At 38.8% G+C, this 26,417-nt stretch overlaps 1 protein-coding gene across 6 annotated transcripts; it reads left to right on the plus strand.

The window, feature by feature from the left end:
* The first annotated feature begins 5,970 nt into the window (after window positions 1–5,970).
* Window positions 5,971–26,417, plus strand: LOC135086913 (protein angel homolog 1). 6 transcript variants are annotated; one of them, XM_063981734.1, is made up of 13 exons: window positions 6,015–6,146; window positions 6,239–6,290; window positions 6,725–7,185; window positions 7,909–8,045; window positions 8,490–8,650; window positions 10,456–10,620; window positions 12,978–13,189; window positions 14,079–14,168; window positions 16,053–16,173; window positions 19,995–20,072; window positions 21,061–21,266; window positions 23,536–25,450; window positions 25,673–26,417. In XM_063981734.1, exons 3-12 carry the CDS (start codon window positions 6,872–6,874, stop codon window positions 23,687–23,689), a joined length of 1,638 nt encoding a protein of 545 aa, XP_063837804.1. In that variant the 5' UTR covers window positions 6,015–6,146; window positions 6,239–6,290; window positions 6,725–6,871; the 3' UTR covers window positions 23,690–25,450; window positions 25,673–26,417. The 6 variants fall into 6 exon arrangements, with proteins under 6 accessions (XP_063837806.1, XP_063837804.1, XP_063837805.1 ...); XM_063981735.1 differs by having other exon boundaries at window positions 6,239–6,264; XM_063981736.1 differs by lacking the exon at window positions 6,239–6,290 and having other exon boundaries at window positions 5,971–6,038.

The raw sequence follows: 26,417 nt of genomic DNA on the forward strand, positions 1-26,417 counted from the left end.
TGCAATGCATTATGATTTACGTTAGTACGAAACAAGGATGAAAATCCATTCTAGACATCCTCCACATACACCTAAATCGAAGTGAATCTATAGCCGCTGGTCAGGGGAAATGTACATCATTGACTATTTTGAATATTTGTGCTAAATGGATGCAATACGAAACTACTTCTACTACCCTGCAATAAGAGTGAAATATGCTTGACAGTCAAATGAATTATTACGTTTTGGACACTCCAGACACCCAATTCTGCATACAAATAAACACTATAGCATCTAGATAGGGCGAGAGCATTATTGATTGGACTGGTGCAGTATCGGTTCGACGAAAAGCAATTTATTCGCTTGTATTAAGGTTTAAACTTGCTAGGCAGTTGTTAGTGATGGTTTTCAATTAATTAGTGCGGGGGTACGCATCCCCCGCGAAGGGAACTAATAAGGCTAGGGCTCCGCTTTCACCTGAGGGCGAGGGAGCTGCCATGGTTGCAGACGGTCGCGTAGCAATGACCGTGACCTCTCTGTGAAGGGTAAGGAAAAGAGTGGGAAAGATTTATTACGTTTTGAATTGCTGGTTTTTATATTCCAAGTTTGACACCTCAGATTGACATACGCATAATAACGACGAAATAAATAACATGTTAAAATAAAAGAATAATAAAACAATTATAACACTTTCTTTCATATTTCGTGTAAGTATTTTATAAGTAGGTAAAACATATTATTCAATGTTATTATTGATTTCTGAAATATTCTCTAAGATTGAATTTCTAGAACAATATGGTCTAGACTCTAGACAAAACAAATGTGTATGAATAACAATTTATACAATATAAATACACAATGTCACTCAGTTCGACATCGATCGATCTCTTGAAAAGGACAAATGCTCGTTGTATGGGAATCAGACACATGTATGAGAAAAAACACAAACTATGCAGAGTTTATTCATCACTGTCTTGGAGACTTTCCATATGGGTTGGAGATTTTCCTGTTATTTTCCGCTCGTTTGTTTTCCTCAGACTCGACTGTCGACTGACTGGGATTCCTAGTCAACAAAACGTACCTAACTAGCGTATCACTATCATCTTTTAACGAGGTATAGTATTAGTTACTTTGTCTTTTTATTCATAAAAATATTCAGTTACGAACACAGGATAATTACGCGCGGTGTACATAAACAAACCAACCCTTATGACGTCATTTTGTAAGACTAGTACCTAAATTCACCGGGTGGAACATTGAAGGGAGATCTCTGCGAGCGCTCTATCAAGTGAGCTACGCCTCTATCTAAGCATCTGCTTACTTGGCAATAAACCAGCTTTCATAATCGCCTCTATTAACAAGGTCCTTATTACAATAAAAGACGACCTGTAAATAGATACCAAATAGTTCAAAAGTCTCTAAATAAATGCTCATGCCAATCACACAAACTTTTTCCTAGCGACTCTACCCTACTACTGACCGACCTGACCTACTACTAGGCTAGTGGTATTACCTAGTCCAGTAATACCGTCAACTAGGGCTGCCATCCGTCCGGGTTTCCCCGGATTAGTCCTAGTTTAGAGGGTGTCTGGGGTGCGTCCGGGCGGAGTTTCTTGTATAGTACGGGTTCAAAAATTTCATTCTAAGGCCGATGCCGGGCAAGGGAAAACACCTCGTATAGGACAGCTAATGAAAATTGAGTCACTTGATTGGTGGTATCAAATACCCTATTGTTATGTAACAGCAAACTTGAACTTCACTGGTTGGGTTTTTATTGGCGGTCAAGTTGGCAGGCTACACAGGAGTTGCAGAAGCGGGGACGAGAGGAGGGAATAGTCCCGTGTTGTCACAGCACAGCCTATAAGTCGCATTGTAAAGAATATTTTCAACAGGTTAGGTGGTTAGGTTTTCTACAGGCTACGCTTTGGAGAATGTGCGAAGGAATTATACGACCTAATTCCACCAGCATCTTTTCATCACCGGGGAACCAGACGCAGGTTAGCGTACCATCCCTACATTGTCGACATTTCACCAGCTCGCACTAAGCGTTTAACAGCTAGGGACTGGAATTCGCTACCTGCTGCTGTTTTTCCTGAACACTATAATCCGGGTTTTCAAGGCGAGAGTGAATAGGCACTTACATGACAGATATTATACCATCCTAGTTAGACTGCATCTCACTTAACACCAGGTGCGATTGCGGTCAAATATCTGCTTTGTATAAAAAAAAAATCACACTCACCAATGGTGTCGATGGTGACGACGATGGGCTCGGACATGATCTTGGTCCACGGCACCTGGATGAGCAGCTCGTGGATGCGGCCGGAGACCAGCGTGAAGGGCAGCGCCACTTCTTGCTGGAGCACGTCCGCCTTGAGCACAAGGTTGTGGAGCGCCACACCCCCGCCCCATAGCGACACCTAGTAGACAAGAAACAACAATAAAATTAGTACTCGGACTTCTTGGCGGGAATCTGAAGCGTCATGTTAGTGGTTTTGTTTTATTTCCTCAAATTCGTGTTTGGGCGACTATTAATGTGTAATAATGGTGGATTATTAACCATTGAGTGTTCGTGAACGTGCATGAGTGTGGGCAAGTGAAGCAAAACAGTGCATCGTGATTCTTCTGGTTCTCTCAAGTTGTATGTCCATAGGAGGTCTCAGTCGTCGTTTCAGCCAAATGACTCAAAGGGTGGGAAGGGTATAGCGCTCATACTACTTTCCAGTGCAGAGAAGAAGCAGCGCAAGAAACTCATTCACTATTAATTGTCAGCTTCCTTTTCAAGGGTTTACAGTCTTTAAAATAATAAATAGCTCACCTGAGCATCCGCCGGTTTGAAGTCTCGTACATATTTGTCCACATAGCTAAGCAGGATCGGTGTGATGTACGACTCGATTTTGAACATTTTACGTAACAATCAAAATACACTTCTGATCATCCACATAATGGGCTCAGCGTATGAGAACAATCTGAAATAGAAAAACATCTATAGACTGCATGCAATGTTAAAAATATCAATGTAATGAATATAACTAAAGTAAGAGGTCTCTACAGGAAAAGTGTGCCAGAAAACTTTAAATAGATATGCAATTTTATGCAAAAATATATGTAAAAACGTTTTAAAAGAACTACAAGATTTGTCTTGATCTTCCTTTTGTCATAATCACAACTTTGTACCTGGATAGGTCATCTTACAATAAATCCATATAAATAATGGACCTTCAAATTGGGGTGGCAACAAATAAGACTGGCTATACTAAACCTTGACAGGACTCATTTTAGATAGCTCTACGTTACTTTGTCAAGCCCATCACACATACTAAGGAAACATCCGAGGTCAAATAAATCTGTTTACAAGCTTAGCTATTCATTTGTATACTTAGGTATAACATTATTATACTATAATGGGGATTGGCGATGCTAAAGTGAATCAATAGAGGGGGGCCTGCCCTTGCTACATCTTTTGGCCTCTTTTCGCCACTCGGTAACTTTTTTGCCATCATCTGTACAAGCTATGTGTATGCCCCGCCCAGTGTCAATTTATTTTATTTAATTATTCTTGATTACGATAAAGGGCTTATCAATGCATTTTAGTGATGCTATTTCATTATGTAGAGGGTATTAGGCTCATACTTGAAATAATTTAATAGTCTAATTGGGTAGAGTGCTGAAGTTCAAGGAAGTATACTAAAGACAAAACTAGACTAGACTAAAACTAGTTTGAGAGAGGACACAGTAGATGTGAATGAACTTGGGAACAAACAGTGTTAGAGGAAAGTCTTTGTGCGAGAGGCACATAAAATAAATATTTAAGAATATTTATTACCGAAAAGTTATTCAATCTGAAGGTTCACTAGAAATAAATTAAAATGTTAATCATCATCATCATCATCATCATGTCAGCCATAGGACGTCCACTGCTGAACATAGGCCTCCCCTAATGCTTTCCACGTTGATCGATTGGTAGCGGCCTGCATCCAGCGCTTCCCTGCTACCTTTACGATGTCGTCGGTCCACCTTGCTTTGCCAAAATGTTAATAACGTTGATAGATAATCACAACCTAATCTTATAAATAATACACCTATAACAGATTTCATGAAACATATGGAACAATTGCTCGCTGAATTGTTTGCAGCTTGAGGTTTTTTCTACCAAGTGGCTATAATTATAAATAGCCCTGATGATATGAGAGAGTTTTTGAAACTAAAATCAAGTATAGAAATCAATAACTACATATGTAGATGACTTTCCAGTATTGACTCGGTGACCTAATGTGGGTAGTCATTGTTAGCTGCAATGGTAAGCTACTGACCTACCATATCAAAGTAAAATAAATGGTCAGAGGGTATAAACAAACTTTAAAGTGGTTAAAATTCAAATATAGTGATAAGAAAATATAATAATCAATTAAATATTTAAATCACAGGAAATGGCCGCCTCCTATCCTACCCTAGATTTTAAAACTATATTCAGTTTTATTTAACAAATGTTTTCAATATATTAAAAAGTACCTACCTCATCTGAACTCTGGAAACAACACCCTGAACTGTTGCACTATTCATTTTACAGATTATTTGATATTAAACTTTACAGACACCTGAACCCCAGCATCACAGGACCCAGAAGGACTTTAGTGGAGGGAGAAATCAATAACTGTTCATCTAAAAAATAGATATATAGTATCTATATACCAACGACTCTATGTAAATTCCATGTAAATACATAGAGTGCACTGTATAGTCACTTTTAGTGCACTGAAGTTATATCCAGTCCTAAAGCGTGCAAAGTTCACTAAAGTTATGATTTATATGTTTGATTATGTAGGCAGTTCAAAATCAACTATTCTGAATTTCGTAAATGCATTAATTTTAACTATTTTATGAGATAGAGTCGTTTTTTGAAATCAAAACAAAAAGATTAAATTTCGTTTAGTGTACTTACAGCTTACGAGACATTTGATGAAGAAGTATCACACAATACGGAAATTTGTTTTAATATCATGGAATTTATCATTAAATCACATTCACTAGAAAAATTAAATAAATAAACACCGGTGACGAGACGACACGACTGGGCGAATTTTTATTTATGATTTTTTATCTGTGCCAAGTAGTGCCAACTGCAAATTCATTTCCTTTTGCCAACAGGGCTTGGCCACAGAAAATACGCATTGAAACTTGGCATAAATAGTTTCCAACTGTTTCTTGTATTATGATCATAGAGGAATTATTATGATTGATTTTATAGCATTTGATTAGTTTATCGTAAGGTTTCTTGCTATAGTGCTATAACCCTACGATAAACTAATCAATTAAGTACAGCCTTGTTATAGTCGAGTAATTTAGTCGAGTAGCGAGTAATTTAGTTACAATACTCGGCACCTCGCTGGTGGGTGGCGGGTGCTAGAATACGATTCTCCTTCCCACTTATTCGTATCGTACCGCAATCTCCTCGCGTTCGCGCCGTCCGTATGTATTGTACCATCCCCCACCATGCGTCCCTGGCTTATGGGGTTTTTTGTGTCTGTCAGCCAGTCCTAATTTTTTTTAGCGGACTATTATCACTTTTCCGCTAAGCTTGGTTCGATGTGATTGGTACGATTAGTAATTCAAAACACAATAACTCGTCTTTGCTCTCCTCTGTTTTAGTGGAGACCGGGCTTATGCCCGCTGCAATATTAGCACTTATATTGTAGTAGTGAGATGGACAGTGTGATCTATGCTAAGTGCTTAGCTAAGTGCAATGCTTTTTTTGTTATAATATTATTATTATTTCACAGCTCAATTTAAAAGCCACTTTGGTTGTACAACTATTTCAAAATAATTTATCTTCTTTACAGCCCTACGTTCGTTGTGGAAAACCTTGGGGGAGGCCTTTGTCCAGCAGTGGACGTCATTTGGCTGAAAAGAACGAACGAACAGCCCTACGCTGTACAATGTACATCCCTAAGCAGGTAGAAAAAAAAGATTGTCAAACGCTGTCAGCCGTGAGTGACAGTTGACATAAATGACAATTTTGAATGACATATCATCATCAGAGATACGAAACGATACGAGAGGTCGGTGGGTCAATAAAAATGTATTTTTACAGTAGATTTTAGAAGCTCGTCATGGTTTTTGCTCTTTGCCTTTTCAAGTTAATAAGTTATGGCTTCGATTGAACGCATGTAAGTTACTTAATTTATCATGTAATAATTACATTTTTGTTTATTGTTATAGGTTACAGTAATTTGTTGTCATATTGTTTGATATTTTGTAGTTCCCCTTGAATGTTTAAGACTGACGGTAGGGGAAATAACGTTATATAATAGGTAAAGAGTGTTATTTATTCTTCAGAGTGTTGTTTACTGTTTTGCGGGAATTTGGGTTAACTGGGAGGGTATAAGAAAATTTATGTTTATAGTGACTTGTTGGCATGTGGTTCTCCTTGTTGTTTACATTGTGTAAGTGACCATCTGTCTGTTTATGTACAGTTTTGCTCACGCTTTGAGGATTTTATTTGCTTAATTAGATGTGTGAGTAAGGGGCTTGGGTAAATAAATTGTAAAAACCACGAGTCCAGTTGTTCAGATAAACTACCTACTTAATTTTGTAAATGGGGGAATATTTCAAAACAAATATTTAGCCTAAGTGTTTAGCTTTATTCCATAAATGTGACAGCACTGGATATGTCTGACTTGTACTGTTTATTTTTCTTGGTTGATCAGCTTCATGACACTAAAATTATTTACATTTTCTCTTTCAGATTACCAAGTTGAATGTCACAGAGCAAATTCCATGTCAAATACCAAACTAACCAGGGATAGAAGTAATGCATGTCTAAAGAGGCTGTGGTTTATAGATAGTCATGATTATAATACATTTATAATTTCTTATACTCATTTATAAAGCTATGCTGAAATTGCCCAACAGTTTTTGCAGATATTTGAGGGTCACATGTGACAGCATAAGTACCCGTTCACATGTGAGGAGGTATTCCCACTTGAACTGTGTAGGAAAGACATGCCAAGTTGAGGATTCTCTGGACACATTGCTCTTGCCGCAGCCCTCACCAGCTGAGCAGTTGAGACTCTTTGCCAGCTTTAAGAAAAGATCGCGGATTAAGATTCCATCCTTGAATTCAAATGAACCAAAAAAAACAAAACAAATGAGTGAATCACTGCAACCCAACCTGAACCATATCAGCTATGGAGGGCAATTTGAAGTGTAAGTAGAATAGCATTCATGACTAACAGGTAGTTCTTATGACTACATTCTGTACTTTAAATTATTATTATTTCATATGGCTTAGAAGTTAGCTGTTCATGTCAAAATTATTTTATGATAGTACTTGTACTTTCTAGTTTCTTTCTAAATAGTTATTTTACTTTTGATTATTTTTGTTGATTTCAAAGTGCTTCTAAAATAGGTATAATAATATCCATAAAGTACGACTTTTTTATGATTAAGTAAATAATAGTTCCTGGTGTGATGCCACTGGCTGAGACTTGCAGCTAGTAACAAGATAACAGTAGCCACAATCACTATGAACTTAATAGGAAGATAATACTTTTTATTGTGTCCCATTTGCATATCATCAACTCATTAAAATAATAATTTTACATAATCATGGTGTAACCATTTTAAGATTCCATTCTAGATTTTATTGTTTTATATAGTTTTTTGGGTATTTTTAATATCGTGCGGATTTCAGCACGGACGCGGGATTTCCCCGTATGCGTGACACCCCAAGTGTCCTTTTCATGTATTTATCGTAATGCGCAGGCAGGACGTGCGGTACGTGATAATAATTGTATAAAAAGGAAACACAAAGGGTGTCACGCATGCAGAACAATCCCGCGACCATGATGAAATCCGCACCATATTAAAACACCCTTAATCTTAACAACGCTCAAAGGCAATCTAATTTGATTTATTCCGTTTTTGTAGTTCTTCAACTGAAGATGATATCGACTGGAGATCGCAATGCGGCGGGTCTGGTTCCACTACCAACGTAAAGGCTGGCAAGGTGCCTCCTAACTTCCGAGTTTGGGAACCAGTTGTAAAAAAAACTGACTCAGGTGAAGGTATGTCTAATTTTTTTTCTTCCGAGCTTTGAACGTGGCCTTACTCGCGTGAAATTCGGTCTATCACAGAAAGCTATGTCTCACTTTAAAAACCATGACAAAACCTATTGTATACCTATCTAGGTATACAATAGGGTTTGTCATGGTTTCATGGTGTCAGGGATAGTCATATGGTCCCTGGTTCTAAAACTATATCTCTATCAAATTTTATCTGTATGAAATGATTCTTCACTCTTACAAACTTTGTCATCAACTAATATTATGAAGCCGAAAGTTTGTGAGTGTGTATGTTTCTTACTTCTTCACGTGCTTAGATGTGGAGCGATTTTAATAAAATTTGGTATGCAGTTAGCTGACACCCTGGATTAACACATAGGCTACGTTTTAACCGCGGGTTACACGCGGGGCACAGCTAGTATGTTAATATACGAGAAATTGTTTCAGGCAACAATGTGTTCAGGTTCCGAGTGGTTTCGTATAATGTGCTGGCTCAGTACTTGCTGGAATGCCACCCGTACTTGTACACGGACTGCTCGCCACGCAACCTGAAGTGGAACGTCAGGGCAGCGCGTCTCTACGACGAAATCACCAACTTGGCTCCAGATGTAAGTCATGATATTCATCATCATCATCATCTCAGCCATAAGACGTCCACTGCTGAACATAGGCCTCCCCCAATGCTTTCCATGTTGCTTGGTTGGTAGCGGTCTGCGTCCAGCGCCTTCCTGCTTCTTTTATTATGTCGTTGATGTAGTCATGATATTAATCACAATGATTCATACAGCAAATATGCTCACTGTAGCATCTTTTGCTGTTGTAATAAATTCAATTTTGCAACAAAAAATTATCAGCAGTACTTAGTATGCTGCTGGCTGAACTACTTCAATGCTATTTTTCTTTCATCTTATATTGCTATGGGTTTACATTGTTCCTCCTACTCCTAACAATATACAGTATTCTAGTTTAGGTTGCTTGCTTAAAGGCACCATTAACAATCCCATTGGCTTAGGATAATAAAATATTTAAAAATAGATTTTCAAATATGCTTCTTTTTATAGAAACTGCAATCAACACAGTCACATGTATGTTTCAAACGACGCGTGTCTTATCTCGCACGTTTTAAGTCAGCAGATAAATGTACAATCGCAAGACTTTATTCTTATTTCTAATTATGGACGTCGGCAAACACCGTAGTATCTATTTGGTTATACATAGGTGCGGTTTTTCTGTAAAACTTGTGCTGCTTGTCTGTACATTCTGGTATAAACACAGCGTGTCGCGTGTTGGTTTGTTTATCACAATAATACTGTAATTCATAACATAATACATTATTGTGCGATGTCCACTGATACGGATATCATTGGCTAATCCATGATAATAGCCGCCAGCGCAACCCTCTTCAGTCTAGAACATATTTATTTTGTTGATTATATTTTTTGTATACGTCCATTAGTTTAAGCTATTGTTATTAGCTAATTTCATAATCTTTATTACTATCAGCACTATCTCTTTGTATCGCCAATGTGTTTTAAAAGGCCGAAACGAAGAATGTGCTAAAATTAGATATATAGGCATTTAGTACGATATTAGTACCTAACTAAATGGATTTCCTGACTTGGACAAGCCTACTTTTTCTAAGAAAACAATACACAGTGTGACGTAATGCCGTGTCCTTCTGTGTTTACTACGCTAGATACGAGCTATGACAGCTATTATAATATTGTTTGCGCGCGAGTCGGCATCTGGGTTGTATATTTGCGTACACGCTCCCATTACATTCTATTGCTATGAGAAGGTTATATTATAATTTTCCATGTATTTCGTCTCTTGTTTTATTTTAAAATAAGTTTCATGGTCTATACTAAAATCATATTTCTCAAGTGTTCGAACATCTCTCACTATTTAAATTAAAATTTAAATCGATTTCCTTTCTTATCGTAGAACTTATATTCTTTATTTTTTCACCAAAAGATATCAATCTTCGTATTCGATTACATTCACGATATTATACTCGTATTGTGTGACTTATCTCTTTGTCTGATTATAAGTCTGATTGTCCTATAAGACAAATGTTATTACGAAAAATGACTTTCGTCATAATTTTGATTGTAAAATCTAGTTTTTAGTTGACTAGAAAAGCTATATGATTCTGTATGTATCATGGAGTTAGGACAAGAGAAAAATACAGATGAATAAATAATACACATTTGTTAGCTTGTGAGTCATAATAATAAGTCCTTATCCTGAGATGGAAACCAGCGGGATTTCGTTTTTTATTAATGATTCGATTGCACAAATGCTTTTCATATTGAATCTAGAGCAAAAAGCGTAATAGCACATTACACATCAATATGCAACGAAACACAAGATCTACAGTTTGTACTATCTACTTACAAATTATGTTTTCTAGATACTATGCCTCCAAGAAGTCCAGGCCTCTCACCTGGACAGTTTCTACTCCAAGTTCGAGGATATGGGATACTTCGGGATCTTCAAGCAAAAAACTGGACATAGACAGGATGGATGCGCTATTTATTTCAAAACATCGGTTTTTGAATTGGAAGATCATATCAGCGTAAGTACAAATACTACAAAATGCGATCTGCTTTAACTGACATCTGTTTGTTACTGTTCTTTATGTTCCTTCAATGTTGCTTTTTCTCTTAGTAGCGTAGCGGCATGCCTTTCTTTTTATGTCACTATTCTAATTCATGCAAGTGCACTTGTCATTTCGATGTGAATGTTTAAATTATCATTGATATTTTATCTACTTAATGAGTTGGGCTTAATGGCAACATTGTATATCGATTGCCACTTTAAAGCGAGCAGCGTGAAGTGGATTCTTCCACTAGATCACACTTGTGATAATTACGATATGCTCAGTAAGATAAAATATTGCGTTGTATGCGATTACATTGCAAAAACTGCGTATGCGAATTCTTTTGCAGTGAGAATGAGATTTTGGTAACCATTTGGTCCATTATCAACCGGTCAATCTGCAAATTAGGGGAGTCCTATGTTCAGCAGTGGAAGTCCAGTAGCTGATGATGATGATGATACCATTCCACTACCTTTTTCAAGATTACAACGTGCATGCTATGAAAAGCATATCGCTCTGTCGTCGGTCCAACTGCGAGACGAAAGACCAACTGAAAAAAATAAGGAAATAAATAAATAGACTGGCAGGATTGTGACCTCAGCTGACACGATCCTATGATATAAAAGAGGATGCACACTACTGATATAAATATATTAAGAGATTTTAATGTTGTCCATTAAATTAATCAAGTCATCTATAAATTCTTAGAGTGATCTCTAAAGCATGATTGCTTTAGCAGAATGAAACGTATCGTGAGACAATAGATTTTATTTGATAATGTAGAAATGTTTACAGATTGTTTAAATATCACTATGCATTAGTATGCATGTCATTTTTTTGGACTATTCCGCTGAAGCGCGTAGAGCAATGTATGCCAAACTTTACTTTTGTTAACGCGTACCACAAAGCCAAGTAGTTTTAGACCTATACGTTTTCCCTGTACGCTATTAACTATAAGTTGTCAAGATTCATGAGGTTCATATTTTATTTAGACTCCATATCCCGCCAGACGATTTAGTAATTGTTTCCATACAATTGTATGTCCTTGTGCTTATTGATGCTTCTCGTTGATAAATTACTGTTATTGTAGCAGTATACATGCATTATTAACTGTTTTTTTGCGGACTTTTAAGTTTCTCACATCACTATATTCCAGATATATTATGTAATTTTGTAATTATTACTTATGCCATTTATGTTTTGTGCTGTGTGCTGCGAATGCTTAGCGAGCTTTTATTTTATATAGTTCATTCATATTTAGATAATAGCATAGATTCCTATGTGTTGCACTGTTATTCCGTTCCACCTTGACTAAGGCTGGATTGCACCATCTTACTTTAACTTTGACAAACGTCAAAAGTCTCTGAAAATCCATACAAATAACGCCGGTTATCGTTAAAGTTACGGTCAAAGTTAGGTGGTGTAACTTAGCCTTAGAATACCTTTAGTTATTATTTACATAAAAATTAGCAAACAAATGAAACATCTAAAAAAGCTGACATTCTTATGACCTATGTTCTTTAGTTGATTACATGGTCGATCAATGAAATCCGCCGGTCAGCCTAAATATAGGGAATGTCTCGCGTTCATTCCCTATCGCCCAGTAAAAACTACTCCCTGCTTGCTTGCCCTATGCCCATGGCATGCATTACAATCTCCTGCGCCTTGAATACGGGCCAGAACAACCGCTTATGCTATGTAGCCAAAATGTGTTGCGAATGTGTATGTACAGAAGTATCAAATCATGTAGGTAGAGTGGGCGCCCTTTCGACACTTTACTTTGTAGCATTTTTGTTTCATTTGTTTATGTACAACTTGTGTCATTAAAGTTTTTATATATTCACCTTTTCGTCATCATGATCGTCATCATGTCATTTAGTCTCCACTCCAGAAGCATGACCCCCTCTAATTTACTAGAGGCAAATGGAGAATTTGGCCTACATTCTCCACAGTGGCCAGACGGGTTGGAGAGGCCATCTTTTACTATAATTTCATAAATTCGTATCTTTATAATTCATATCTTTTCATAAAGGTTACTAAACCTTTGTTTGTCACCGGTCATCCGCTTTGCAATGAAGGGAAGTCGAACCTTAACTTCGAACTCCTCCTTTGTTCTTCTGATTAGTTTCGTTGCGGGTCCAATGACATTTAACTTTCCCCCGGGACAAACTTGACCTTCATTGGTTGGGTTTTGATTGGAAAGCTGTAGATCCTGACTACACAGGAGTTATTGCAGCGGTGGGAATGGGAGGTGGGAATAGTCCCGTTATACGCGAATTCCTATTACACTGTACTCTCTAGTATTTGACTTGGTTCTACGCGGTGCGTTTTAGGTGGAGTTCTACCAGCCGGAGCTTCCGATCCTGAACCGCGATAACATCGGGATCATGGTGAAGCTGGTGCCTCGCGCGCAGCCGCGGTCACCCATCGTGGTGGCGACCACGCATCTGTTGTACAACCCCAAGAGGACTGACGTCAGACTCGCGCAGATACAAGTACTGCTAGCTGAGATTGACAGATTCGCGTATTATACGACCGCTAGAGAGTAAGTAGATATATCTTCAGGACCTTTTTCTATTTCATTTTTGGTCAGCCGACTTCGTTCTAAGGCCGCGTTTCCACCAGAGATGTGCGAGGATGCGTAGCGAGGGATGTCTTTGCAAAGAACCCATAAATTCGCTTCATTTACCTCGCCTCGGTAAATGAAGCGATTCTTTTGGTTCTTAAACGAAAAACTAGAACTAGAAACGTAGCCTAAGGCGCCAAAATAAGTCTGTCTTAGGTTGTTAGTTGTTTATCTAAGTGTAAAAGTTCTTTGCTCAATACATTTACCTAGTTACATTTGCATCCAGTGGGATACAAACTCAAGTCCAAATTTTTCGTTTTTGTGTCTAGATTATCCTTATTCTGCATGACTCATGACGGTGACAATGACGTCATTTAAACATTTTGACGTATCTCAATAGAACCACTTGATTAGAAATACGCGTATTTCATCGAGCTTACACAAGGTTGAATAACGTGAGCGCTGACGTCATTACAAACTACTCTGTCAATGACGCATTAGTTTTCTAAGCGTAAATGTTTGATTTGGATTCATCTATCTGCTGATTTAGTAGATGGTTTACTCAATAAAAATTTACTTGATGAAAGAAGGAGAAAGGTATGCGCTAGATTGACTTAGGTCTACATACAAGGTGGTTAGGTGGAACGTCCACCTACAAAATGGACCGACAACATCGTAAAGGTAGCAGGGAAGCGCTGGACGCAGGCCGCTACCAATCGATCAACGTGGAAAGCATTGGGGGAGGCCTATGTTCAGCAGTCGTCGACTTCCTATGGCTGAAATGATGATGATGACTTAGGTCTTGATGAATTATGCGTTAGTTATACTTTTTTCGATGTAAGTACATAATACAGACTATGTTTTCCAGGTCGGGGCACTTGCCTATTATTCTGACGGGGGACTTGAATTCAACTCCTGACAGCGCGGTGATAAAGCTACTTGACAGAGGGCATGTAAGGTGAGCGCGCTTTCTGTACTATGTTTTAAGAACATGGCGTATTTGCATTACGAGAGAAGCTTGTAAACACTGGCATTTTGATGGTAGCAAACCAAGCGTACGTAACGACAATTACAAATATTACAATCACAATACGGTAATCAAAAAGTAAGATCAGAAACACATCAATATTACGTACACAAAAGATTGTAGTTGTAGCTGCATTTTCATAGATTTCACATACCTACGTTCATGTTGTAGTTTTGATGAGGCCTCTCGTGTTGTAAATATACCTCTGGGTGGGTTTGAAAAAAAGAAAAAGAAATGTGTTCCTGAGGAAAATCTAAGTATAAAGAAGATAATACGTCTGAAGGAAAGCTACTTGTCGGCTGACTGAACTGTACGAAGTGGCGATAGAATTAAAAAGGTTCAAATACACCTGGAAGATAGAAAATCACTTTTCTGTAAATGACCACAATTCAGCAACCACTGGGATTGATTATTGGCTTGGTACCCAAACCATTACAACCATTCTCCATGCAACGTTGAGACACAGTTCGTGTAGCCTTATTCACGTAACAAAACTTCGACGACAACAAATCGCTGAGTTGCGATTCTATCGAAATGACCCTTGTGAATACGGATTTAGAACTGTTTTTTAATGGGACGACTTCTGATCGTCAGCGAGATCTTGACTGTCAAACTACGTGAATTAGACCACTATTATAAATTAATCGTCGTCGGGCTTCGTGGGAGCCTTAGGGCAACTTGGTAACATAATGGTAGTAAGTTTTGATGGGAGTTCACTCATGCATCTTAATCCCACATTTCAACTGTAAATTCGAATCCATTTTTACATTTCACATAATTTATTAGACTGCTCAAGTGGATCTAAGATGGCCTTGACATCGAGCTGCCAACGGATGACTGCACAGCGAGTACCGTGAGTATTAGGTATATTCATACCTGTATGAGTGTTGTGAAATCGCTTCTTTCTCAAAGTGGAAGGGAAGGAAATCAACAAGTTTTGCACACGGAGATCAAAGCATTATTTTGTACTTACAAAAAGAGAGAGAATCGGAGAATTGGCGCAGACTGACTTGTATAAAAGGTTAATTTAAACAAAATACTAGAAAGCCCTGAAGTAAACAATGTATTTTGAATGAATTAGATGCTGTTGCATTTGACGTCATGTTCATCATCATCATTTCAACTACAAAACGTGGTCTATAGCTCCCTCTGATCTTATGTTCTTCAATCTGATCCTACCTAACTAATTATGTTGCTGTCGCGCTCGCACACTCACTGCGGGCGCGCGTCGCACAGTCGCGACAGCAATACAATTACGCGCGAGCGATAAGGATGGGTAGCTTGGGGTCATTGGACGGGATTCTACGTGCTCACGGACCAGGCTTTACCTAGATCAGGGGTTCCCAAAGTGGGGGGCGCGCCCCCCAGGCGAGGCGCTAAGACTTTTGATCGGGGGCGCGGGCCATTTAAAAAGCGGTGTTAAAAACCTGCGACCGCTGATATAATAACTTCCAGACTGGTCGATACGACCAATAAATAATCTGGACTGGAGGGTGGGGAGCGCGGATACTTTTTATGATCGAAAGGGTGCGCGTCTCAAATAAGTTACGGAACCCCTGACCTAGATGATGCCTGATCTGATAATTTTTCATTGGCCTGCTGAAAGCAGGGCCGGATTGACAATGTTCGGCCCAGGCATTGCAATACTTGGGGCCCCTTTGAAGCTCAGCTCTTTGTAAGTCCATGCAGGGTTGTGGATAATAAAATCAGCAGCATTCCTAGACTGATGCGTAACTCTAAAGAATTTACCTCAAGACTGGTTGGAAGAGTGTTGATTTGGCACCATGCTTTGATAGTTTTCCTCGCCATTTTCAGTGCCAGCCCATTCCGGGATAGCTCTGACTGGAAGAGGATAGGGGTCACCGACAACTGCCAGCATCTATCAGTCTACTTGGACCGGCTGGAGGGACGGAACTCGCTCTACAGTACTATTAAGGTACCATTTACAAGGTTTTTTTTTAGAATAGACAGTGATTACAGCGCTGGTAGGGTAAAAAGATTATGAGACATGTAGAGGCTCCTTAAGAGCAAAATGACGATTTGTAAGAACTATTTATTAGTCTAAACAAATAAATAAATTTTGACTTTCACTTTGACTTTGACTTCATGAGGAAGCCCGACACCTTAACCGAGTATAGTTCGTTTCATCCTCGAAGACGCGCCACACCATTTTTGGTCTCAGTCGCGCGGGATGCGGAGAGTTTGATTCGAGCAATCCGAGCGTCCTAATTGTAGTGTGCGTGTGCACTCATGGATGATTTAGCGTGTACCGATAACACTCAAACATTAGCGGAAGAATTGTGGGGCGCGTCTTCGTGGATGATACGATCTGTAATAGATTATAGTGGGCTCCAAAAAATTTTAATACAAGTGTCTTATCTGTGGAATCGTGAGCCTGTTTTGTTTACTGAGTTTAGAATTTAAGAAAAAAAAAACAATAGATATCTTTTCTAAGACGCGGCCATTGTGCGGAAACACACAGAAATTATTATTATTTATGCATGAAATGAAGATGAACCATTTGAGAATATGAAAGCAGGTCTGAAGACCAAGTATATGTTTTGGCTACGGTGTGTTTATCGTTGGCTACTAAATCTAATAGCGTCATACAAAGCTTGGTATGTTTGTTGATTGCGTTGGATTGCAAAGGTCAGCGTCGCGCGGTTATCGTCAACATAGTAAAGTTATCGGCCATAGTGTAGCCATTATCGCCGTACCCGAAATGTCTTGATTACTACGGGCCTATACCCATAGCTGGGCACCGTTAATCAAATAGTTAACTTCGTTAATCGTTAAACCGTTAATAAAAAAATTAACTTCGTTAAACGTTAAAACGTTACATTTCGCAAGATTTAACGCAAGTTAACGTTAATCGTTAATCCGTTAACACATGATAATAAAACGAAAAAAATAATTGCATGCAAGGTTCAAATAATTTGGAAAGCTTGTATCGCGCATGGAATTTATTCCTCTTTTATGTTTGCGCTTCGAAATTATTTGAACCTTGCTTAAGTACAATTATTTTTTTCGTTTTAGTACAACTACATTTCAGAATAAAAGTTTGTTTTTAAAAAAGTTTGTTATTATAATTTTATTTTACACTCTTTAGGGTTCCGTAGCCAAATGGCAAAAAACGGAACCCTTATAGATTCGTCATGTCTGTCTGTCTGTCTGTCCGTCCGTCCGTCTGTCCAACCGTATGTGACAGCCATTTTTTTCCGAAACTACAAGAGCTATAACTGTTGAAACTTGGTAACTAGATGTATTCTGTGAACCGCATTAAGATTTTGATGCAAAAATAAAAAAAAATAATAATAAATATTGGGGGCTCCCCATACTTAGAACTGAAACTCAAAAATTTTTTTTTCATCAAACACATACGTGTGGGGAGTTCCTCAGAGAGAATGAACTCAGGGCGTGCAAAACGGTCTTCTAGTGCCCGTAAAAGTTCCTGAGGATCAGTAGCTGTTAAGGCCAATGCTGAAACAGAAAGAGCAGCCTCTCCTCTTAAGGCTGATCTGATTCGAGCTAGGTTTTCCGATGACGTAAATGCTCTAAAAGTCTGCGTGTACGTGTGCCTAAATGGTAACCAATCTGTAGCCTTACCCGTGAAGATTGGCAAGTCACAAACCCTGGGCTTATGAGCGAGTGACATAATAGCTCGTGCCAAATCTTCAACGTCGCTGGTATGGTTCTTCTCCGCACGATGTGGAGTTTGAGAGTCGTGCGGGCGAGGAAGGGGTGCTGGTTGCGGGATGACAGGACCCACGGCTTCCGGGATTGGAGGTTGAGTGGAAGGTGGGAACTCGGCCGGCAAACTGTGAAGCCAAGATTGGTCAGAATTAGCATGCGAAGAATTCGAAGCCACCTTGGAAGATGCTGCTTCCAAGGTTGCTAACTCGGCAGCAAGAGCTCTATTTTGGGCTTCTATCCTTAATTGACTTAACCGAGCTTCTTTTCCTTCCTCGATCTTGAGGATTGCAGCAGCATGTCGGGCCTCTGCCGACAGGCGTTGCGCCACGACTGAGCGTGCGCTTCTCGACGAATGTCTAATTTGAGATGATCGATGGGATGATTGTGAATGGCGATCTGACGCCTCCCCAATGACATGATGGGCAGAATGAGGGTCAGTGGAAGTCGCCTCAATTGAATGGACAGTGGACTTACCTTGAATCCGTTTCATATTTACCAAAATGTGGATCCGGCTAAATGGATCCGGCTCGAACTATGTTGCGGACAGCCGCTCGGGCGTGCGGAAATAAGAAAAACCTTCGGTTAAAATGAAGATGTATTCCAGCAAATATTGCCCACAACGGCTATCAAAAATCCATCTTTTTTTTTTTTTTTTTTTTTCTTTTTTTTATCTATGGATAGGTCTTCAAAAATTATATCGAGGTTTCTAAAACACTTTTTTTCTCAACCGAATAGTTTGCGTGACAGACGCTTCCAAAGTGGAAAAAAGTTGGTCCCGCCCCCTCTAACTTCTAAAATAAGAAAATGAAAAATCTAAAAAAACCATATGATGTACATTACTATAAAAACTACCAACGAAAATTGTTTTGAACGAGATCTAGTAAGTATTTTTTTTTAATACCTCGTAAATCGTAAACCGCTTATTACCGCGTAATCTTTCATACTAATAACTTAAATTTTCATAAATCAATAGTACGGAACCCTCGGTGCGCGAGTCCGACTCGCACTAGGCCGGTTTTTTTAGTAGTATTTCAATCTCAGAGCCTTGGTTCAATTACAATACAATTTAGCACCAAAGTGCTCGAAAAGACAAATCCAGCAAACCCAAACTCGATAAGTTTCCACCGTTTCGTTTAGGAATTCCTATGGCCACCTCCTGACTCCATCATCAGGACCCTGGACATCATCTAATACTAAAGTGCTCGAAAAGACAAATCCAACGAACCCAATTTCGATGCGATTCCGCCGTTTCATTTAGGAGTTCCTTTGGCCACTTCCTGACTCCATTATCAGACCAGCTCAATGGTACCATAACATTGCATTGTCATCGTACTTACATAAGTATACCAAATTTCAGCTCAATCGGTTGAGGAGAACTGGCCTTAAATTCAGTTGCAAGATTTGTCCCACACATACTAACAAGTGTCGTTAGTGATCTGGTTACAAAAACTGTTGTTTTGGGTTCTGGAAGTTCTGGAAGCCCGAACGTACTTGTCAGAACGCGTTTTTCTAGCGTTTTTCAGCGTCTCTGCTGTATCTTTTTGGTAAATAGTAGGTACTGGATTAACGATTAACGGACTTAGGATAATTTAACGGAAGTTAATGAGTCCGTTAACATTTTTTAAAGTTAACTTAAAAGTTAATCCGTTAATAGAAATGTTAACTTCGTTAATTAACGATTAACGGATTAACGAGTTAATGCCCAGCTATGCCTATACCACTAAACAATAATATTACTGCTTTGTTTATTTTATTTTTCTTTATTCAGAAAACCACAGCTCTTTATAATAATAATACAAACAGGTATTTTTGTTCTTACAGCCAATAATGGATTCTATATTATTACAATCTCGTAAAAAACAGTCAAAGGGGCAAAAAAGAACATAGGATTGCATGCGGGTTGTGTGTGTGTGTGTGTGTGTGTGTGTGTGCGCGCGTGTGTTTTCATTTACCTACTAAGTCGCAAATCTCCCTCTTATCAAGATCTATGGATTTTTGAGAGACTGTAATAGCTAATATAATGTTTCAGCATTATTAATGTTGTGTAATATTGGTTCGTTTCAGCCAAATGACGTCCACTGCTGGACGGAGGCCTCGCACAAGGATTTCCACAAGCAGCGGTACTGCTCTGCCCGCCTCAAGGTACTTCCCGCGACCTTCACCAGATTGTTGGTCCACCAAGTGGGAGGCATGCTCAATGAGGGCTATCGTTTTCATACTTAACAGTTGGCACCCCTGGCGATTGACAGGACCTTACTCTACAGTGGCGCCATCTTGATGAGTGCAAATGCGATAGTCCTCCTACCACTTTAGCGCTCACAAGTTGGCGCCACTGTCTTCGCTACTAACGTCTGGTCCGTGAGCACGTAGAATTTTGTCCAATGACCCCAAGCTACCCATCCTTATCGCTCGCGCGTAATTATGTTGCTGTCGCGCTCGCACCCTCACTGCGGGCGCCCGTCGCACAGTCGCGACAGCAATATAATTACGAGCGAGCGATAAGGATGGGTAGCTTGGGGTCATTGGACAAAATTCTACGTGCTCACGGACCAGGCTTTAGCAAGTGACAGGACCTTACTCTACAGTGGCGCAAACTGGTGAGCGCTAAAACGATAGCCCTCATTGCTCACACTTGCTGCGTCTTCCGATGTACAACTTTATTAGAGGACCTACCTATTCTGCATAAAGATTTCTTCTGACATCAACGGTCAAAGAAGCTGCCTTTAGTGCCCCATTTCAAAATCCACATTGTGCATATCACAGCAGTTTTACGGAATAGTGTCGTTATAATAATAATTAGCCATTATTCAATTTAAATAAATGATGAATAATTAAATAGCTGCACTATTTGATTGCATCATTCAGCGATAATGACAACTTTGCTTACAATAACCTTATGGACGAATATCGTTTGGTTCAAAACGTAATATTTGAAAGCCGTATGTGACTAATACGGTGAATCTTCTATGCATAAGTCTGACCAGCATATAACGATTATCTATTTTTGGCTTTAAAAAGGAGGCTTTTAAAAAGCGCTTTTACCCATCCCTATATTACTTCAACCCTATCGCTGCTTGGGGCAAAAATGGGCCTGTGAAGACACATTTAATTTGAACTCGTCCCGTTTCAGATATACAACTCGGACTACTGCGCCGACTTGTCCCAATGTTCCACGCCCGACCCTCCCGGCATGGAGTATAGCGAGCTATTCAACAGCGGGGACATCGGGCACTCGCTGCGGCTGATGTCTACGTACGACAAGATTAAACCTGATGGCAGCACTGAGGCGTCTACGCTGCAGGACTACTGGGTCACTGTGGACTACATTTACTTCAGGTGGGTTAGGAGAATGTACAGGACATTAGGTCACCCAAAGGGCGATGGAGCGGGCCGTGCTTGGAGTTTCCCTGCGTGATCGAATCAGAAATGAGGAGATCCGCAAGAGAACCAAAGTGACCGACATAGTTCGCAGAATTGCTAAAATCAAGTGGCAGTGGGCGGGACACATAGCTCGTAGAGACGATGGCCGTTGGGGCAGAAAAGTTCTCGAGTGGCGACCACGGGCTGGAAGACATAGCGTGGGCAGGCCTCCTACTAGGTGGACCGACGATCTGGTAAAGGTCGCGGGAAGAGCCTGGATGCGGGCAGCGCAGGACCGTGCATTGTGGAAGACCTTGGAGGAGGCCTTTGTCCAGCAGTAGACGTCATTTGGCTGAAACGAACGTTAATGCTATGCGAATATTCTTCTGTAGAGATATCGTCAAGGTTTTGGCGTCCGTCCGTACCTCACTAACAATTATCCCGCTATGTTTCTCAGCTATTAAACAGTTGGACCCGACCAATTAATCTCATCTCGTCCTCAAAGAAATGGATTTCCTTATAATATGTATTATATGCAAATTAGCGATTTAATTTGTAAGGGATTGAAATTTTGCCTTTAAACTTTCCACTCACGCATTGCACTCCAACATCGTATATTCTGCTATTACGAGTATATCGTAGATCGCGCAGTCTGGATTTTTATTAATTTGTTCTCTGTTGCCTTTTAAATGTTTCATCTACCTAGGTATCACCTGTAGATGTATAGTTATGGTAAAGTTATTTGTATCTCCAGTTCAATAGATTCCTCAGTAAACCGATGACATTTGATAAGTTCTACAAAGAGAAAATCAGGTCATGGGTAGACTTAAGTCAGCTTTGCATATGAATGCTGTTGTTGTCTTGTATAAGACTGTTCTTATGGATGCACATAGATAATACACGCGATAGTAAACTGTGCCTATTCACAAAGCGTCGCAAGAGCTATTGTCAGGAATCCACATTCAAATGTAAATAGCAGCCTGTTCCACTTATTAACATTCAGCAGATGGTTTAAAATGTGTTGTCATGGAGGGTAGCGACACTAGCTTCAGGTAATTATTCCTGCCTAAAGTTTCTGGCTGATGCGAATCCGACGCGATAAGAGCGCGACGTGATGTTTTCACAAAATTTGTATGAAAGTATCATTGAATTGACCAATAGGAGGGCATCAATGAGATTTGCAGCAAAAAACGGGAAAAGTCATTCAAACGATTTTATCACGCGTACGAAGTCAGCTATTTAGAGATATGTGTATCAAAGATAGTAGTGTGGATTGCGTTTTACATTTTGCTGATGACCTAGGTCAAGATCAAGTACTTGTATACTATCGAACACACCTCTTATCATATGAATATTGCAACATTGTGTGGTGAAATGCACTTTGTACTTCCTTAATGTTTTGATGAGTACCTTAGTAGGTAAGGCAACTATTTTAGATAGATTTATAGAAAAGAAACAAAATCTTTAAAATGTTCAAGATGAGGCAGCGAAATGACAAATCGATTGCGCGAATGATGGAAGGCATCAGATAGCTTCAAAAATAAGGAGTCGAGTAGGCCTTTCAAGTACTGCAAGTCTATATACAAATTTATTCATGTGCATTCCTGTTGTAACTATTAACGTTTGTCGGCCGTTTGGTGTAGTGGTTCAGAACGGACTACTATGCCGAGAGATCCCGGGTTCAATTCCCGGCCGGGCAGAAATTGAAAATGATGTATTTTAATATCTGTGACGGGTCTGGGTATTACTATGTATAATATGTATTATTTATTTTGTTTTATTCAGAAAACAAACAGCTTACAAATACATAAATTGCATAGATACAGTGTAATTGGTCAAAGCCAAAGTTTTCGCCTGTATATAACCAAGGGGTATAAAATTTAACAAATTTTAATTATACATAGAAACAAAGAAAAAAATGGAAAGAAAGAAGTTCGAAGAAATTTGACTATAGGTCAGGTCGACGAGTCTGACGCGTGAAATCATCTGCTTTGCAATCAGTTTTCTTACAGCAGTAGGGTTAGTACAAAATAGGTCTACATGCGGGTGAGCGCTAACTAGCTCGTTGAACCTATTTGCCACCCTACAGAAGAACGAGTATTATAAAAAAATATTTATATATGTTTTTATCCGTTGTCTAGTACCCATAGTCCAAGCTTTGCTTAGTTTGGGACTAGAAGCGTAGTAAAAATAAATGCTCTTACTCTTTAAAACTCTTCTTTGACGTACCATTTTATGTTTCCAGTTTATGCAGTCGCTTGAAGCTAGTGGACCGTCTGCGCCTGCCTACTGCAGCGGAGTGCGCCGCGCTAGGCTGCCTGCCAAACGACGTGTTCGGATCCGACCACCTGGCGCTCGCCGCCGCCTTCGAGCTGCGCCCCTACAAGTCTTCCTTATGATGGCGGTGCAGGTGTCCTGATCCGAGCTAGGCCTCATGTGAGTTGCAAGGCGACTGACGCACACACCTGTGCAAGACATACAAGTGCAAATGCACTCTAACGACAGTACTTTAACTAGTCGGAGACTTAGACAGTCTGATATTCTCTCTCTATTTCTGTGTGCCTACCATGAGTTTACGTCAGGTGTGCTCGCTAGCGACTGCGTAAAAAAATGACATTTAAATGTATGACATATTGTGCAGCGCCCCTAGCGGCTAATTTCAAGACATAAAATCTTCATAGAATTTTTTGACGTATTCGCTAGCGAACTCACCTAACGTAAACTCATGGTAGGCACACAGATAGAACAAACGCCACTCGGCTTGATCTATATTCGAACTGAACTAGAATAGTGACATGCACCATCAAAGTAAACCGTTAATTCAGCACTTACCAATTCGTTATTTCACACTTTTAAAAACGTAATGATTCGTTTATTATTCATTACATTTCAAAAGAAAATATGTTTGTGTAATTGACACAGACCAAAATCAAATCACTCAAAATGTTCTGTTACATTGGAAGTACCGCTTAACCTGTACAGCACCACGTCTCCGAACCAGCACGTTCCTAAAATCAAGTATTATTTACACAATAATAAATAATTACACTGCTGCGGTGGATTTTCCCAGTCACCTGTGGATGCTGTCTGTCGTCTTCCAACTCGCACTCATAGGAATCCAGTGGTTAAATCCGTAACTACTCGTTTAAAACACGAAAGTGAAAGCTCCGTGTCTAAACATCCCTCTAACATCCTCGCATTACTAATAGGCGTGAGGTTACAAAATATTAACTAATGACCTTTTTATTTAGATTGGAAATGTGTTAAATTTGATTTATCGTCAATCACATTGATGGTACTAAGTCCGCGAATCTTCTATTAGCGCTGTCGCTTACTATGCCACATGTAATTGACTAATTCTAGTGACTCGTGTCACTCACTAGAGGCGCCACTAGTGCAAAAGCCATTATCGGTGTCATTAGATAATGAGTGATCTCCTCCCATAGACCAGTGTTGCTGATCCTCTAACTAAATGATTCAAAGTTTAAATTCAAACCTTTAAAAGTATTATTATTAAAGTTTGTAAGAACGGGAAAGTTTTAGTATAAAATAATGTAGAAATAAAATATTCAAATAACTCTATTAAGTCTGACGCGCTGTCTGCAGTGTAAATATAATTATCCTTATTAACATTTTACCAATTGAATAAATTGTGGCAAACTGAGTGACAGCGCTTATGTCTTCTGTTTTTCAGGCAAAGCAAACCCTCTGTTAGGACAGTATATTTATTGGTATAGTGAATTTTAATTAAAATGTAGATATCTTAGAAGCTTGTCACAACGTGAATGACTTGAGTTAGATTGTATGTGTAGTTCACTAACACAAGGTTTCAAAATTAAGCTCATAGCAGACTTATCAAATCAGAAAGGGACAAAACCGTATCGCCTTTAGCGAGCTGTCATCGCATTTCGAGCGCTGTCAATTGTGAGGCGAGGCGATTATGTTACGGTGCGGATAAGTGTGCGTTGCAGTGCAGTATGAAGTTTCATAGAAAAGAATACTGACCGCCTCGCGTTGATACGGTTACGATTGATTGATCGCTTTCCGGGTTGATAAATGTGCGACGACCTTTACTCTTTCCAATTTGGTTGATTGCACTTCGCAGAAGATAATAATTGTTGACGTCAAAACGTTCTGATTGTGTTGGTTTTGATTTTTAGGCCCGGTTTTTTGATTCTTAGTTAAAATAACCAATGGTCAAATTTGACAGATGTCAAATGACAAGTGGTTAAATATCAGAAAAAAATGTTTTTCGAACAGTGGTTAGCTTGACTTTTAGTACATTTTTTAACTATAAGATAACATTTTGTTAATATTTAACCATTAGTAGCAAAATTTAACAATTTGTTATTTTAACTATGAATCAAAAAACTGGGCCTTAGTATGAAAGAAGCTGCTAGAATTCAGATGCAAGTGATAATTGTGATTCAATATAGTTTAGGACCGTGATCAATATTTTTTGTTTTATGTCGTCTTTATTTATTTTGCTGCCACACTATTGGCAGAATTTAAGAATTGTTTATTATGTCGTCTGTAAAACGTTTTAATTCTTAAATTGCCTAATATATTGATTTTATTGGGAATTTAAAGTAATCAATAAGTTTCTAACATTCAATGGTTTGGCAGAAAGTTTTGTAGTTTGGTTTTCGGAAATTTTTAAACGTAGACCTTTATTTTTACAGAAAGTAAATTAATTTTTATTAATTGCAGTTTTTATTTTTATATTTCTTTTTAGAATCACTTCAATGTTTAAATAATAATATAACAAGTAATGTTTGAAGTCTATAATGACCGTGAATCTGAATAGTTTAAAGTGCATCAAATATTTTCCATAAGTATAAAATATCTATAAATAATATTGACATGAGAATATATTTTTGAATAAAAGATTTCAATATTTTTTAAAACCTATATTCCCAGTAGTGCTAAGGTAGTTTCATTAAACTTGAAGTGATTCTTTAAAGAAGCTTTATCGTCTCGTATTCTTATGTAATAAAGTCTGTATATTTTGTACATAACGTGGGTTTAGTTGTGCGATTGTTTTGTTATTCGTCAAACTTTAGTTTCGTCCACACCGAGAGTAGGTTACGTGTTTGTGGTATTATTTTAATAAATGGCGATCTTTTA

Source organism: Ostrinia nubilalis, chromosome Z (assembly GCF_963855985.1).
Source record: "Ostrinia nubilalis chromosome Z, ilOstNubi1.1, whole genome shotgun sequence".
In the NCBI taxonomy this organism is placed as follows: Eukaryota; Metazoa; Arthropoda; class Insecta; order Lepidoptera; family Crambidae; genus Ostrinia; species Ostrinia nubilalis.